Below are 16097 nucleotides of genomic sequence, written 5' to 3'. Positions count from 1 at the left end.
TTGAAGACAACACTCACTGAAGCCACAGTGTAGTCAAATTTTTAAATCTTCCGTTTCACATGCATCTGATGGTGATGGAGGTTTTCCAGGCATTTCAGCAGCCTACACAGACTGTATTAACGTGTGCAAAACACAAAGCTTCACGTCTCTTGTACAGCCCACAAAGTCTGAATGAACGAGTGGAGGAAATTTTACCAGCAGTCTAACAAGTAACAGATAAGAAATCATATTATAATCCCTTTATGGATATCTGTTGGTAAAGTTCACAAACCTGGCTTAAAACTACTACTCACTAAAAACCAAACCAGCTATACTGACTTACTGGAAGTAGAATCTGAAAGCGTTTAAGCTAATTTTCACACTTTTTAAAAGTCCAAAAAAATAAAACTGATACAAATGAAAACACAAAACAACCAGAGTGTAATTGAAAATGTGTTTATTTTATTTTCTGCCTCAGCTGTTTATGACCTTGGTCTCTCCTTCTTGCCTTTGTAGAGTGCCAGCAGAGACACGTTGGCCACCTTGACCACCTTAAAACGTACACCAGGAATGTCACCCACGGCGTGACCTTTACGTCCAAATCCTGCCACCAGAACCTCATCGTTCTCCTGCAGGACCAAACAGACAGGAGAGATTGTGGTGAGGGGGAGAGAAAAGGTACAGAGGATATAATGCTAACTAAACAATGCTAATTAGAATTCTGTGTCTGGGAAATTAATCTAAATTTAAAATTTAGGACCTTAAGACCAAACAAAAAACACAGATATCATGCAGGACCAAGAAAAAAAAAAATCAGAAAGTATAAAACATTTTCTCTGGCTGATTTGAACCTGTAGAATATAATCAGTAGCTCAGCAGCAGTACAACTGCTTACTTTGCCATTGTTTAATGATACATGCAGGGTGGGAGTTTACCTCGATGAAGTTGAGGCAACCGTCATTGGGGACGAAGGCGGTGATCTTCTTGCCGTTCTTGATGAGCTGAACTCTCACACACTTCCTGATGGCAGAGTTGGGCTGCTTAGCCTCAACACCACTGAAGAAAAAAAACAGCAACATTTATTAACAAATTTGACCCAAACCTGAAAGTAGTTGACTGTAGGTCAGTCATCAATAAATAAGAAAACTAATAAAGTTTAGAAAAGTGATCCATATTTATCCCTGATAACTTATGAATGCCACAATGCCCAAAAACGACAAGACTAAAACCATCACGATCATGGTACTCACACTTTCTCAAGGACGATGCCTTTGGCGTGGGAGGCTCCTCCGAAGGGGTTAGCCTTCAGGGCAGTGCCCAGATGAGCCTTCTTGTACTGTTTATCGTGCCATTTCTGCTCACGGCGGTGGTTACGGAGCTTCCTGGCTGTGCGCAGACCACGACACTTTCCTGAAGACGGCAAAAGGCAGAAGATAAAGTTAGAGCCAATGGACAGTCACTGTGTTGTAGTTACTCTCAGATGCAGAACTTAACAAAGCATCTCTGGCTTATGATTTAAAACATCCACATGTACAGTCTGTATATTTGTATAGCATACAGCACAAATACATTCTTGTGATAACCTGGTAAAAGAACTGTCTAACAAGGATGTGTCCCAATTCCGGGTCATTAATATACAATTTACAGAGTTCAACGGGACTACAACAGTTTGAGTAAACGCCACATTTCTACAAAAGAGAAAATTTCTGAACTAGTGAAATCGAGTGACTATTGATAAGCCTCTGAACAGGAATGGCAACACAAACACGTCATTTTTCTTTTGATGGGGAATTTGACTTTCAGGGGGAAAAAAACAAAACAGTCAATTACATCAGTGACTGAATTTTCATGTTGGACAGACAAACTGGGACTATGACAACACAAGCAAAACCACCGTCTGCTGACAACGTCTGTCACATACGAACAGGGTTAAAGTTTATCCCAATCCAATTACAATCTAATGACAATGAAAATAAACCTACAAATTACTGTCTTGGTACAAAAGGACCAAGACAGCCTGAGTACAAAGTGGCGGCCTGTCAAATTTCCAGGGTAATAGACTTAACCGCCTCGTTAAGTCACTGTATTGTCCATTACGTATTTTACGTTAATGTTTAACAATCAAGGTCTTCTACACTCGCTTAAATGCTCTCTGCGCGTTTAATCGAAGCATTTGCCCAAAATATGGCAAACGATTATGGCAACTTTACCACAAGTTAGCCAAGCTTAACGTTATTAGCGGCGAGTGGCACTAAGCATAAGGCTAACCATCCTTACAAACACAAAGGTGACACGTCGTGAACACCAGGGGTTTGGGGATTTTGTTATCCAGTGGTTTAACCATGTGTTATAACATGAACAACAACAATTTGAAGCTTAAGAGGAACGCGAACTGAGGAAAGCTAACCATGCTAACACGCCAATTGTGTTAGGCAGCTCAGACATGTTATGGCCGCTCCACGTTGCGGGGACGGAGAAATGTAATAACGATTCATTTTTAATCGAATATGTTCTGTTTCCTTCACAAACACATCGGAAAACGTTTATAAGACATTCATATAACACAACAACGTGAAAAATCCCCGCAGCACTACGAATTAGTCCAAATTTAAGAAGAAGTTAGAGCCGTACCCATGATTGCAGAAGCGAGCCTGGGATGGAAAGGAAGGAACCAGGATGCACCGCGGCAATGTCTAGTCGAAGGACCTCATCCGGGCCTGGCTACAGAAAATGCCTGTATGAAATCATCACACGACCGGTAATTTCTCGTACACATTTTTAGTGGTTTTATTCATTTTCTGAATACAGAATCAAAAACTTGAATGGTTTTATTACCACAGTACGATACATCGCAAATTCGATATACTTAAATGTAACTTTTTCAAACTTTTAAAATTTTAACATGATTTGACACGATTTAAAATATTATAGACATTCTATGAGTAGCTGTATAGTTAGGCCTATTAAATATTTGTCATGTTTGTTTAATTCAATATACTATAAATTAATTAACAACTACTGTATAATAATAAGAATACTGCTACTACTAGTACTAATAACAAGAATTTTATTATACAGAGCTTTTCAAAATAAAGTTCCCTATTGCTCTTCAAGATTTAAAGTGATGGACCAAAGAAAATTAAAATAAGCCACTCTACCTCACACAACAACAACAATGAGAAATACTAATGAATCGAATAGACACATGTAGTTGCAGCATCTGAACAAAATGGAAAGTAAATGACTCAGTATCTATAAACTTAATTTCTTCTCCTATTTTTTTTGTGCCATGTTGCACAGGCAGCTGAATTTTCAGTAAATGATAAAATTAATGAGACTCCTTCCATGTTATTTAATCCATGAAAAATTGAAGATTTGAGGCTTCACACAAGACTGACCAAAAACGTGAATCAAAAATGTTTTTAATCTGCTGTAATGAAATGTACTTTAACTGAAGTGAATTGAAAATGGGAAAATAGCAGCAAATGTCTTTGACCAGTACTCAGGGGCAGGGCTCTCTTAACCCTGTCTGTCTCTGCTCTGCCCTGATTGGCTGATTTATCAGTCTGTCAGGGGGGGCTTAAAGATGGTGGGCTGATTAAAGTAGATTAGGAGAGTGTGCTGGCATCACACTCTGATCGGCACAGTGATGGCTTCACAATGGAAACACCGCTGCATCCTCCTCCTCTCTCTCCTCATCCTCCATCCACAGTCGTCTTTCTGCCTCGACCGACAGCCTGCTGACAGGTATGTGAGACGCAGAGAAACAGAGACAGAGATGATGCTTCACCTCCATGCTTGGTGCTGTTGTTTCTGACCTCCACTTACTCTCTAATCTTTGACTCTTGACAAAGATTACTGATGGATTTCTACTGTGTGGTCCTCCAGGATCCGCTGTGTTTATGATTTACTCAAAGCTGCATTAAGTGATTTTTATTTAGTCATGTGGGGGCAGAGGAACAAGCTGAAAACTCACCATCTGACATATTGCCCTATTATGGCAGTCATATATTTCACATCCAACAACAGACATGAAGCAACATTACCACTGGAGTCGTGTTTTTCTCTTACGTGATGAATGCATGTCCAATATTCACTCCTGTTTTAGCTCTGCTTTGGTCTCCACCAACTTCTGAGAGAAATCTCAAAATCTTCTACTTTCCCCTCTAGCTTGTATCTACTGTAACTTTTTCTGCTGTTTGACGCTGGGCAGGTGAAGTACAGCGAGTTTATCAGAGCTTGTTTGCTGCTGGAAATGTCACTGAACCATATGTGGCTAAAATGAGTGAGAAGGGTACAAACCAGTGTCCCAGTATCCCCACTTAAAGCACAGCTCATCTCACATTAACTGCAGGAGTTTGTGTCACATTGCAGACATGAATTTAATGTTCTTGCCTTTATTTTCCCAGCTTTGTTCCAAACCCTGACTAACCTCGACTATCTGTCTAACCCAAACCATGCATATTTATCTGCCTCAGCCATGATCTTTCCCTGTTCTTAACCATGTCTTATTTACTATGTGCAGATCTCGTAGAGAGCAAAGGTAGCACAAACTGAAATTGAACATAACCTGGGGTTTAGTAGAATTATTCAGTCTCATTGCTCTTATTGAAAGTGTGGGCACAAACTAAACACAAGTGGGACAATAGTGATGCTCTGCAGCTGGGTGTCAGTTTTTTACAGTGTGCTGATGCTCACTGAGGGAGAGAAGCTGCAAAGTCTCCTTTTGGCTGAGAGCCACAGCATCCTTCGTGAGTGTGTGTGTGTGTGTGTGTTGTGTGAGCTCATGATTGTATGATTATGTAATCAGTGCAATCCCACAATCCACAGTCCTGCGCTCTGACCCAGTACAAAAGAGGAGCTAAACCCTGTTTTTGGCTGCAGGGGGTCATGGAGGATTTTACTCCTCTGTGCCTATTGTTGTGTTAAGTACTTTAAAATGCATTTAGTGTGCAGAGAGAAATGTGAAACACATTTTATCCAACATCTCCTGAGAGGATTTCCACTCTGAGAGTCTACTGGGTTCAGTTAGATTAGGCTGACTGGTTATTTCTATCAATCTGCATGCTCCTCGTTAACTGACCACAGTTTTGTTTAGTTTTGTTTAGGTCTGTTGTGTTTGACATCCCTTCAACAACTGTATGTAGCAATGTAAACTATTCTTTGCTGTTATGTTGTGTTAAGGGCCTGACAGTCACAGACAGCATGTTCACATCTGTTTGTCAGTGGTCCGCTCTGTCTCACATTTTGTGCTGCATGCAAACAGTCTGAATGCATGTTTGCTGTTATGGGCAGATGACAAACACTGGATCACTCAGACAAAGAAAGAAACAAAAACAAAATATCCCCACAGTGCATGAAAGTCACTTCACTGATGCAATACTGGTGCCTTATAAAGATATGTGTAGTTTTCCTGTGTTGTTTCTCAGGTGTTTTGTCAGGGGTTTGAGGTGGGCGGGGCTCAGCTGGGAGAACGTGACATCACAGACTCACCTGATTCAACTTAGATGTTGTTTCTGAAGCTTTATGCCACATTTTGGATGGGGTTGCTCATTGGTCGCGACGACAGTTTAGTTATTAACAGGTGGGATACCAGGTGGTTGTATATGTGAGCTTCTTTTCTCTGGCTGAGTGCTGACCTCTGGTTGGTGACCTGCTGTGACCTGTTCTGGTATGGAGTTCACGGACAGCAAAATGGAGCATGTGATGACAGTTGGAGGTTTGTTTACTGTCAATCAAATCTGATAAAACCACAACCACACAGTCCTGATGAAGAGTAGCTGCCTTTTTTTAGTGTTAACTCTTAATAAATAACAACTAAGGATGTTTTCTACTTTGATTGTTTCTTATTTAGGCAAGTTTATAGAGACATAATTCACTTTTCCAGGTTGGACTGAAGCTCTTGTCCTGTCATGGCTTTGCCTGATCAGGTTCAGGATTCTTTACGTAAAACCTGAATGTGCTGCATGTTTTTCTAAAAGCAATCAGAACTGCTGTTTGGTCTTAAATTGATCTACTTTTTTTATGTCTCTGTAATCTGGGTCAGAGTGGGTCCTCTTAGCAATAATACATCTCTGATCCACACTGATCTCTGTGTTTGTAACCTCAGACTCTAATCCGCAGACTGAACGCGTGTCAGTGGACTGTCCAGGTGCATTCTGGGTACTAACAGCCTCACCAGTCCACCTCCTGGTCATCCTGTGGCATAAAAAAATACAGACCAGTTTTTTGCAATTAAAATGAAAATAAAATGCTATTGAGTCTAATTGAGTAGAACTACAGTATAAACTATAGAGTGATTAAACAATTATTGCCACTAAAAATAGGAGTGAGACATGAAAGCAAGACTTCGTTTAGACGAAAACAGCTCAACAAATTTATTGTAGGCAGTACGTCAGCAATATATAAACTGTATGTCAAACGCATGGACAGATGCCACTGACAGAAGATTAATCTGTGTTTGGATTTAAGACCACAAGACATTTTTCATCAGACATTCATCATTTACTGAATTTGTCACATGAAAATACTGAAAAACCTAACTGAAATACTGGATAATAAAAGAGAGAATCAAACTCATGAAAACAGAGGATGTTGTGGGACGATGAAAATCATTGTGGTTATTTATTAATCCTCGTTTAACTTCTGTTCACAGCACTTCTCACCCTCCAGACCACGGTAAGATCTATCTATCTATCTATCTATCTATCTATCTAATTTCATTATATTCTTTCAATACTGTGCTCGACAATAACATTAAAGTATGTATTTGTTCAACTGCTTTATTAATTTACATTTTGGAAATAGCTATATGACACATCGGTAGTGGTATGACAGAACAATGCAACAGCCAGCAAACAACATGACACCGACTGTAAGATAATTAAACCAAAATAAGGCAAAATGCTAATGAACAGTAAATCCGACCTTCAACAGGTGCAACCCTGAATACCTGCATAAATATGAATGTCTGGCAACTGAATGTCACTAGTCTGCCGGTTTCTACAAATCATTAATTGCCACATGTCATTAGGTGCAAGCTGGCGTCTCCAGATGCAAATGTTTCAGGAACTACAAAAATGTTTAGTTGGATCATTCATTTTGGGGCCTAATGGTCAAAAAGGTTTTACGTGATATTTACTTGCTGTACTTGCTTTAAAGCACTATAACCTGTCTTATGTTATAAAATTCACCCTGTCATTGCAGATGAAGGGATGAGTGATGGAGGAATGTGGATGCAGGAGCGTTTGGTACCTGCAGGTCAACAGTCCACACGTCGGCAGGTAAAGAACCACTAATGCTGTTAACTGTTTACTTAGGTGGACCATGGCTTTGTTTTTTGAGATCAGTTGAGAAAGGAAAGAACAAAAGTAATGTTTAAATAGAAAGAAGAAAAACAAGACGATGAGAATGAGTGACACGGAATGAGAAGGAAAAGCCTGCACATCAGAGCTCAGTATTCAGGTGTCAGGCGGCTCATTCAGCACTTTCTCATCAACATTCATGTGTGGCAACAATGCGGATTGAAATGTGCTTTGCAACAAAGTGCAGGAAAATCACATGTGCCTCTATGTGAATGTATCACAGAAAAGAGTGCTGAATTTAATATATAATATAACTAAATATAAAAAATATGTAAAATAATGTTTCACGTGATAACAGAAAGGTTGTTTTTTTTCTCCCTTTCTCCCTCTGTAGCCTCCTGTCTGGTCTGCAGATGTATCACAGAGGAAGTTACTTCAGATGCCTGGAGCTGCACTTCCCTTCCCTCCCCTCAAGGTGGCGCTGTCTCTAGATGATTAACTGACCAATTAAGACTGGCATCAGAAAATGAGAAACACACTCACAAAGAACATTTCAAACATGAGTTGGTGTTGTCTAATTAACATGTTTCTGAACCCCCACTCATTACGGAAATGCTAATTATTCTACTTTTATTCTGTTATTAATTTATCTACACAGGATTGGTGGTCAAAAATGACAAGTTGTTATTTGTCCCCAGTATTATTTTTAATTATTTTTTATATTTGTGAAATCTCAGTTTTGGTACTGGAAATGACATCCTAAGTGTTTTTGCTTGGTTAGCAGCTATGCTAACAGGAGTCTCTGCTTCCACTCTTTGTGTTACGGCTCAACATGTCGTGGATCTGTCTGTACTACGCTAAACTCAAACTAAACTTATCCATCCTCTCAGCTGTCTCTGGTACGACAAAGAGCAAAAGGATTTAATAAAATCTCACAGTGTGGCTTTAACATGAGAGGGGAAACTGGATATTTGTTGCTGTACTAGAAAAATGTCAGCTACACATGTACACACCACCCATCAGCCAATCCGTGACTCTGAAAAGCTGATAGTGGAGTTTTATTTTGTGGATCCCAGGTGTAAGACTGTTGTCTCCGCCCACCAGGTGTTGTCCAACGGGCAGCCATGCGTCCTGTTCCAGGCCAGGAAGCTGTCTCTCCGCTATGAGAGGCAGAAGCAGCTGGACCTGACGGAGAGAGCCTTCTCCCCTCAGAAACCCGTCGACACCAGCCAGTCTGTCTGCCGGCAGGACAAGGCCACGTATGTCTGTCTGAATGACCCGTCTGTCTGCCTGTCTGTCTGATGTGCACAGAGCTTTAAAAGCAGCAGAAAACGTACAAGAGCTCAAACAGATATCCCTCCTCCTCAGAGAAAAGATGATGACCCTCTGTCTGTCTGTCTGTCTGTCCTCATTAGGCTGGTCATGAGGTTTGGAGATGTGGAGGATCTGAGAGGCCTGTCCATCAGGTACGTCATGCGATCTGTCTGCTGATCATGCAGTAAAATACAAACCAAGTCAGATTTATGATCAGATGTGATGATAAAGCAGCAGCCATGCGGATTTAACCGCAAATTTGTTCTGAATGTGTCCTGTGGAGTTTTCCTGTAAACCAGTGATAGACTAACAAAGTATTTTGAGGTCCTTGTACTTAAGTATTACACTTCTATACTCCACTACATTTCAGAGTAAAATATTGTAGGCCCAATTTCACTTCACTACATTAATTTAACTGTTACTCAGGTACTTTGCTCCCCCCCCCACAAAAAAAAATTCTAATCTTGTTTCACAAGGCTCCATAAAATACATCAGGAGGTTAAAAAAACAATAAAGAAAAATGGTATCTTTAAGTCTTTAAGAGCCTACAGCCACGCTAGCACAGCCTGAAGAGTTAAATGTTAAGTATTAACTCGTCTTGTCCCTCTGATGTCAGACTGCAGCTGTCCAACACTTTCTACGAGTCTTCAGGTCAGTGGTGGTTCTCGATGGAAAGTGTCTCTCTGCTCTACAACACCTCTGAAGAGGCTGTGTTCAACGTCAGTGAGGTGTATGCTCCTGCCTCCTCCTCCTACCACTGCCTCCACGTCAGCAGCCTGCAGCGCCACAGCGCCCTGCTGCTGCCCAGCACCGACCACGCCCGCCGCTGGGCCATCACCTTCACCAACTTCCAGGTACCTGTGTGTTTAACCTGCAGACTCACTCATATTTACAAGGTAATATATTTTTTTTATGTAGCTGCAGCCCTATCATATGTGACATCTGGGGAACAAGCTGTGAGCTTTAAACAGACAGTGCATGAACCCCCTCCACTGAATAGTGAATGTCCAATCATAACTTGGCAAAAGTAATCATTTTTAGTCATATGGTCCGCACATGATGATGGACCCACAGAGGATTATTGCCTCACTTTTCAGTTTGACTCAGCTCTGCAGAGTGTTAAAGCTTCTTGCAGCTCATCGTTTTAGTTTTCCAGCCTGCAACTTCATGTTCACTGTCACCACTCTCATCAGGTTGTTTTAAGTGACAAGCTGGTGAACATAGTGGGATACGATCTCTACAAGCTGGTGGAGACCAAAAGCAGAGCCAAAAGAAAGGAAGTAAACGTTCAGCAGGGCTAATGTTAGTGCTGTGTTCACTGATTGCTGCTACTGCCCCCAAGTGGCCAAAAAATGTCATCTCAGATCCCAACAAAACAACAAAAATGTATTTATTAATTTGTTTGCATGATACTGACACACACAAAATAAAATTTGCATTCACCTTCAAAAAACTGTTTAAATGTTTATTTGTATTTGAACTTTGATCTGAATTTTATCTTCTTCATTTTAAAAAAAATGTCTCTCTCCCATCCTTAGATCCAGGCATTCAACGTCACCTCCGGTAAATTTTCTCCTGCGAGCGACTGCGCCACCTTCATGACGCCAGCCATCCTGATGGGCCTCATCACCTCCCTCATCCTGCTGCTGGTCCTGGCCTACGCCTTGCACATGGTCATCCACCTGAAACATATCGAGCATGACGACGAACACAAGGCCGACATCTACCTCCCTCAAAACCCTGAGCAGCCTGAACACTGCTGCATGGAAAATGTCACTGAGAAAAATATTCTTTAGAGTGGCTAAGAAGATAATTAAAGACTTTTATCACATACACTTCAAGAGGAGACACAGCTGGCACCAAACCTTCGGTGTGATGGAAAACTTTCAGCTCAGGATTTTTGAAATATATTTCTAGTGTTTTTTTTATTTGCCCATTAGTGAATTTCTTTAATTGTCTTTGTAACAAATTTGATAAAAATATGAATAAAAATAAATTGCAGACTTACTTCGTGGTTATTTGTATTACGTATTGTCTGCACATAAAGAATAGACATATAAGGCATATAAATTAAAAAATGAAAAACAAAGAGATTCAATAGCAGCTGATGTAGATTTAATTCTGTCCGGTAGGGGCAGTGATATGTGTAGAAGTATCCAGGTTGTAAAATTTCATTGAAGAAGAAGTAGTAGAAGAAGAAGAAGAAGAAGGAGGAAAAATACAACGAAGAAGAAGCAGCCGCTCATGTGGACTTCTGGAGAAGCACTGACAGCTAATTTAGCCTGCCAACTTTTGTGACATCTATCGTGGCAATTTTGCAATTCCACATTAATAAAGAGGACTGGAACGGAAACCTCTTACAGTATTGTTCCACTTTTAATTTGCTTTTAGTTAGTATAATTAGTATAACACGCACCCAGATGGGAAGCTGGTCGCCTTTTTTCCAGTTAGCGTCTTTCTCGCCTTAATTCTCAGATAAAAAGCTGAGGATCCTCTGATGACATCCAGGTGGGAAACAATGTTTTAGTTAAAGCAGTCAAGCAGACCTTCATTCAGTCGAGGGCTGCACTGTGCGGCATTCAGCAGGATCAACCGGACGGGAAAGTAGCACCATCAAACGTAATTTCCCCTGTCAATGGTACACGTTAATTAAAACGACAGCCTGATTGTTGAAACACTCGGGTTTGCATCGGACACCTGGAGGTCAACTTCGCCGTTTGACGTTAGCATTCCGGCTAACCGGTGAATCTGGAGGATAGCTCCGCAGCCAGGCTACTGCTAACGTTACCTCCGTAGTCGTAGTTCATCCCTGCTGTCATCGTCCTGCCGCCGGGGACTTCATGTTTTACTGCCTCTCCGCTGCTCTCACGCTGCTTCCCCGCCGCCTGCCCTGCTCCTTCTCACCGAGTGCTGTGACCCGAACCGTCCGCCTCCTCGGCACGATGGAGCCGGCCGTGGTGAGGTGCCTCCCCGGGGAGCCCAAACTCACTATCTCCTTCTGTCTGGACGGCAGTCACAAGCACATGCTGCGGGACCAAGACGAAGCGCTGGGCAAGGTCCTGTCCCGGATCTCGAACAACATCACCAAGGGCCAAGGAAAGGCGAAGAAGTCGAAGAAGAAGGAGGGCCAGCAGCAGGACGAACCCCCGGAGCCCACCGTGGTGAAGCTGTACTACGAAGGGCTTGAGGTGGCCGACACGGTGCCGAACTCGGAGGCGTGGCAGGACGGAGCCGTGCTGCAGGTGGGAGACGTTAAATACTCGATCCGGAGGAACAGCCCCACCTTCACTACCGCTGAGCTCCCGGTGTCCCTCATGGCCGGATACCCCGCCTGTCCCAAACTGGAGGTGGAGTTTGGGAGCCTGCAAGACTGCGAGTTCACATGGTACAAAGAAAATGTCCCAAACGCAAGGTAATGACACTGAGAAAGGTGTTAATTTATGCTGAATTTATGCAGTAAATCAGAATCAAAGCCACGTTTATTGGCCAAGTTTGTTCACACATACAAGGCCTTTGTTTACGGCTGTTGGTGTCACTGTAGTTTTTCAGTCTGTACAGACAATAACAAGCTATAGACACTTTACACTTACTTACATTACTTTACATTATATGTACAGATATACATAAGTAAGACATTTTATAAGGAACACGGGAGGGTGTAATCAGTAGGCCAGGGAGAACATAGAACATATAAACAAGACTGTATTTGCTTTATAGAGACATACATAGACACATTAAACAAGCGCTGATAATTTTTTTTACTATACTTTGCTATACTCTTACTAGACTTTACTATACTCTGCAGTCTGTTTCTGTCCTGTTTCGAGGCTGCAACATACCAAACGGTGATGAATCCATCATATTCTCCGCTCTCCTGTTCTTCTTGTCTTAGCCCAGAAGCTGCTGGAGAAGTTTCAGGTCAGGATGGTGGTTGGACAGTGGTAGGGAGCAGCAGAGTCTACGTCCCGTCCAATCAGGACATCGGCTGCCGGCTTAAACTGTGCTGCAAGCCTAAAGATGGAAGACGCAGTGGCCTGGCCAAGGACCTGGTCTCGGTGGGAGCTGTAGAGGCCGGACCAGGCGTGTGCATGTTCGACAACAGACACGTGTACACTGCGAAAGAGGTGGAGTGGCCGGCTGTGAGGGTCGTGACCTACAATATCCTCGCTGACGTCTACGCCCAGACAGAACTGTCCAAGACTGTGCTTTACCCGTACTGCGCCCCCTATGCCCTGCAGCTGGACTACAGACAGAACCTGATCAAGAAGGAGCTGGCCGGATACAACGCTGACATCATCTGTCTGCAGGAGGTCGACAAAGGTAATCAGAGGAGGAACAACTAGTGGACTGACTGTGGTTGGTCAGATTTATCTGAATATCTGAAAAATATCAAGTCCTGTGCTGTGGCTCAAAGCTCTAAAACCACAGTGAGGACTCGATGTTTAAAATCAGTGAGACATTTTGTACCGTCAGTCAGTGTAATGTACGTTTAGCCAGTTGTTTTCTGCAGGAAGAAAACATTTCCATTAAACATTTGTCAAGATAGAAAGTTCAGACTTTAGCTTGGAAACAGCAGTTGATAACTCCGGTTCCTCTTTGTTGTCATAAATGTGGTTAATTGCATGTTTTGTGGTGGTTTATGTTCAAAACTAAATCTGATGAGATATTGCCTAGATTGCTTTAGATCTTATTCTCATACAGCATCCCTTTTCATTACTCTCTACAACAAAACCAAATCAATAGCTGATGAAGAGTTAATTCTTACAAAGTTAGTCTCAGTCTTAGTTATCATTTCTGCTGAATCATGATCTACAGGGCATGTATGATTTTCCACTTTGTTCATTCTCTTCAGGGGTGTTCACAGACAGTCTGACTCCAGCTCTGGATGCCTTCGGTCTGGACGGCGTTTTCAGGATCAAAGAGAAGCAGCATGAAGGACTGGCCACTTTCTACCGCAGGTCAGGTCTTCCGGCAGCTAACAGTCTGAGCACCGTGTGGTTTTTCGCTTTCACTAACTACAGCATTTAGTTGGTGTGACGTTCAGCCTTTCGGAGTTAAGTGAGGTGATTTAAAAATCACATCATGTTGTGTTTTCAGGTCAAAGTTTCAGCTGCTGAGCCAACACGACATCGTGCTGAACGAGGCGTTGACCTCTGACCCCATCCATTCTGAGCTGCTGCAGAAGGTTTCCGTGAACGGCGCTCTGATGGACAAGATGAAGAGGTCGACCATCCTGCAGGTACTGCTCGTCATCTGGAAGAGGACTCCAACTCGTGGGATTTTTGCTTTACAGTTCTGCACTTCTGACCTCTAGGAAACTGTTGCATTTTTTTGCTACTTTCTGATGTTTAATATACTAATTGATTAGTCAGTGAACAGATGAATCAAAAGTAAAAATACTTGTTAGTTGACAGCCTCAGTGTTGTAAACCCTCTGGCTCATTTCTCTGCAGGTGAGTGTGCTTGAGGACCTGAACAAACCAGGCAGGAAGGTCTGTGTGGCCAACACTCACCTGTACTGGCGCCCAGAAGGTACAACATCTTGTTGAGTTTTTACTGCTACATATTTACTGTCTGTCTGTATATTCTTGCTATTCGTTCCAGTTTTACCTTTCTTCTATTGTTTTGTCCTTATTTTTGAACTTCTTAACAGCTGATATTTTATACCTACTGAGTAGTTGTTGCTTGTTACAAGAATTTTGATGCTCATGACCCTGAACACAGCTGAGTGATATAAGAAAGCAGAGTGGTGACTCCTGCAACCCTAATCTGCATGAGAGCATTTTCCCAAAAAACTGAATTCATATTTCTCTAAAGGAGGGAACGTTCGTCTGGTTCAGATGGGTGTGGCCCTGCAACACCTGAGTCATGTGATCAGCGAGGTCGCACCTGGAGCCCCTCTGGTCTTTTGTGGTGACTTCAACTCCAGCCCTGACTCAGGTAAGGCCACACTAACACCAGTCTCTGCCAGTTTGCAATGTTAAAACTCATTTCGTGTTTTGATGGAATGTACCTTTCTCCTCTTCCTGCCTGCAGGTGTGTTCCAGCTGGTCACTGAGGCTGCAGTCCCTCAGCAGCATGCAGACTGGAGCAGCTCGGGGCCGGAGGAGTCCTGCAGCATGGAGCTGCTCTCTACTTTTCCTCCGCTGCTGAGCGCCTACAGCAAGCCGGCCTACACAAACTACGTGGGAGGATTTCAAGGCTGCCTGGACTACATCTTCATACAGCCGGACAGAATGCAGGTACGAAGTGAAGGTGTGAACAGGCAGCAGCTAATGCTAACAGGTTTGACAAAAGCATTTCATAAGGTGATGTTACGGCTCAGTTCTCAAAGTCTCTGTGTGTCTGTGCAGGTGGAGCAGGTGATTCCTCTGCCAAGCCACCAGGAGGTCACCACCTACAAAGCTCTGCCCAGCGTAGCACACCCCTCCGACCACATCGCCCTCATCTGTGACCTGCGCTGGAACCCCTGACCTCTGACCTCAGACCACATGGACAGATGGGAGAACTGGGCCGTTGGTTGATCCTGCAAACACATTCTGACTTTTGGGTTTTTTAAGAGGCGAAGTCCGAGCGTGCAAACAGTGGAAGACAACATAAAGACAGACTAGCAGAGAAATCATCTCACATAGAAGCTCCTTAATTTACACTTACGTGACTCAAATGTTGAGATTAAGTTCATACTTTAGTATCACCTGTACAATAATAATGATTAATCACTGATATTCAGCGTTGAAGTTGTTACTGGAAAGAAGTAATGAATTTCACATTGCTATACTTTTTCCTAAAAATAATTGATTATTTTGGTTGTTACATACTCTTGGAAGAAAAGAAAAGCTGCATGACTGCGTCATGCCAGATAATTATCTGTCTGTGCTCATGCTACCAACAGAAATAATGTGACCCCTGCTGGTTCTTCCTCACTGTTGAAAACCACTGATGTGACTATGATTTTAAACTCCATTGGGCTCAGTACCCTGTGATGTGGTAAATAAATACATATTTTTAAAAAGGTATTTATTATTAATATTATTTTGTTCAAATAAGTTGCTCAGTGGTTCCTTGAGTTTTTTAAATAAAATTTGAATCTATGCATGAGTAATTTCTTGACTATTCCTTCTGTAGTCTGTTTTTCATTATGATTTTCTCAACAACACATAAAGGTAGCACGACACGGTGGGTGAGGGGGTCGTCTCCATGGAAACGGTTTGGATACCAAGAAAGATGAACCGGAAATAGGTAAACAAACTGTCAAATCGCTGACTGTGATTTTTTTCTCATTCTCCATAGTATGTCAATACAGTGCAGGGAATCGGAGGCGTTCAACTTCCATCGCCACGCTGTTTTTCTCTGATTGGTCAGAAATGATAGAGGGGCGGGTCCGGAGTGTTCGGGACATACCACTGTGTCGTGTGTTAGGGACACAAAGAATAATTTGAATTAAGGTAGCGGAATACGTCGGATTAATTTTTTACATCTTTCATCTAGAAAATATGATCAA

At 42.3% G+C, this 16097-nt stretch overlaps 3 protein-coding genes across 4 annotated transcripts; 2 read left to right on the top strand and 1 right to left on the bottom strand.

Moving 5' to 3' along the window:
• Positions 1–419: 419 nt before the first annotated feature.
• rps23 (ribosomal protein S23) lies at positions 420–2763 on the bottom strand. The gene is made up of 4 exons (XM_046384902.1): positions 2611–2763; positions 1230–1389; positions 915–1035; positions 420–608 (listed from the first exon to the last, which is right to left on the bottom strand). Exons 1-4 carry the CDS (start codon positions 2612–2614, stop codon positions 462–464), a joined length of 432 nt encoding a protein of 143 aa, XP_046240858.1. The 5' UTR covers positions 2615–2763; the 3' UTR covers positions 420–461.
• An 834-nt stretch (positions 2764–3597) lies between these two features.
• Positions 3598–10804, top strand: atp6ap1la (ATPase H+ transporting accessory protein 1 like a). 2 transcript variants are annotated; one of them, XM_046384900.1, is made up of 8 exons: positions 3598–3726; positions 6635–6657; positions 7186–7262; positions 7678–7758; positions 8388–8542; positions 8699–8749; positions 9214–9451; positions 10136–10804. In XM_046384900.1, exons 1-8 carry the CDS (start codon positions 3629–3631, stop codon positions 10391–10393), a joined length of 981 nt encoding a protein of 326 aa, XP_046240856.1. In that variant the 5' UTR covers positions 3598–3628; the 3' UTR covers positions 10394–10804. The 2 variants fall into 2 exon arrangements, with proteins under 2 accessions (XP_046240856.1, XP_046240857.1); XM_046384901.1 differs by lacking the exon at positions 3598–3726 and adding an exon at positions 5509–5698.
• On the top strand, positions 10805–15695 carry pde12 (phosphodiesterase 12). The gene is made up of 8 exons (XM_046384898.1): positions 10805–12009; positions 12490–12917; positions 13450–13555; positions 13695–13836; positions 14050–14128; positions 14414–14536; positions 14633–14838; positions 14950–15695. Exons 1-8 carry the CDS (start codon positions 11438–11440, stop codon positions 15067–15069), a joined length of 1776 nt encoding a protein of 591 aa, XP_046240854.1. The 5' UTR covers positions 10805–11437; the 3' UTR covers positions 15070–15695.
• The last annotated feature ends 402 nt before the right edge of the window (positions 15696–16097 follow it).

This window comes from Scatophagus argus, chromosome 3, assembly GCF_020382885.2.
Source record: "Scatophagus argus isolate fScaArg1 chromosome 3, fScaArg1.pri, whole genome shotgun sequence".
Lineage (NCBI taxonomy): Eukaryota > Metazoa > Chordata > Actinopteri > Scatophagidae > Scatophagus > Scatophagus argus.
This window is presented reverse-complemented; position numbering and strand designations above follow the sequence as displayed.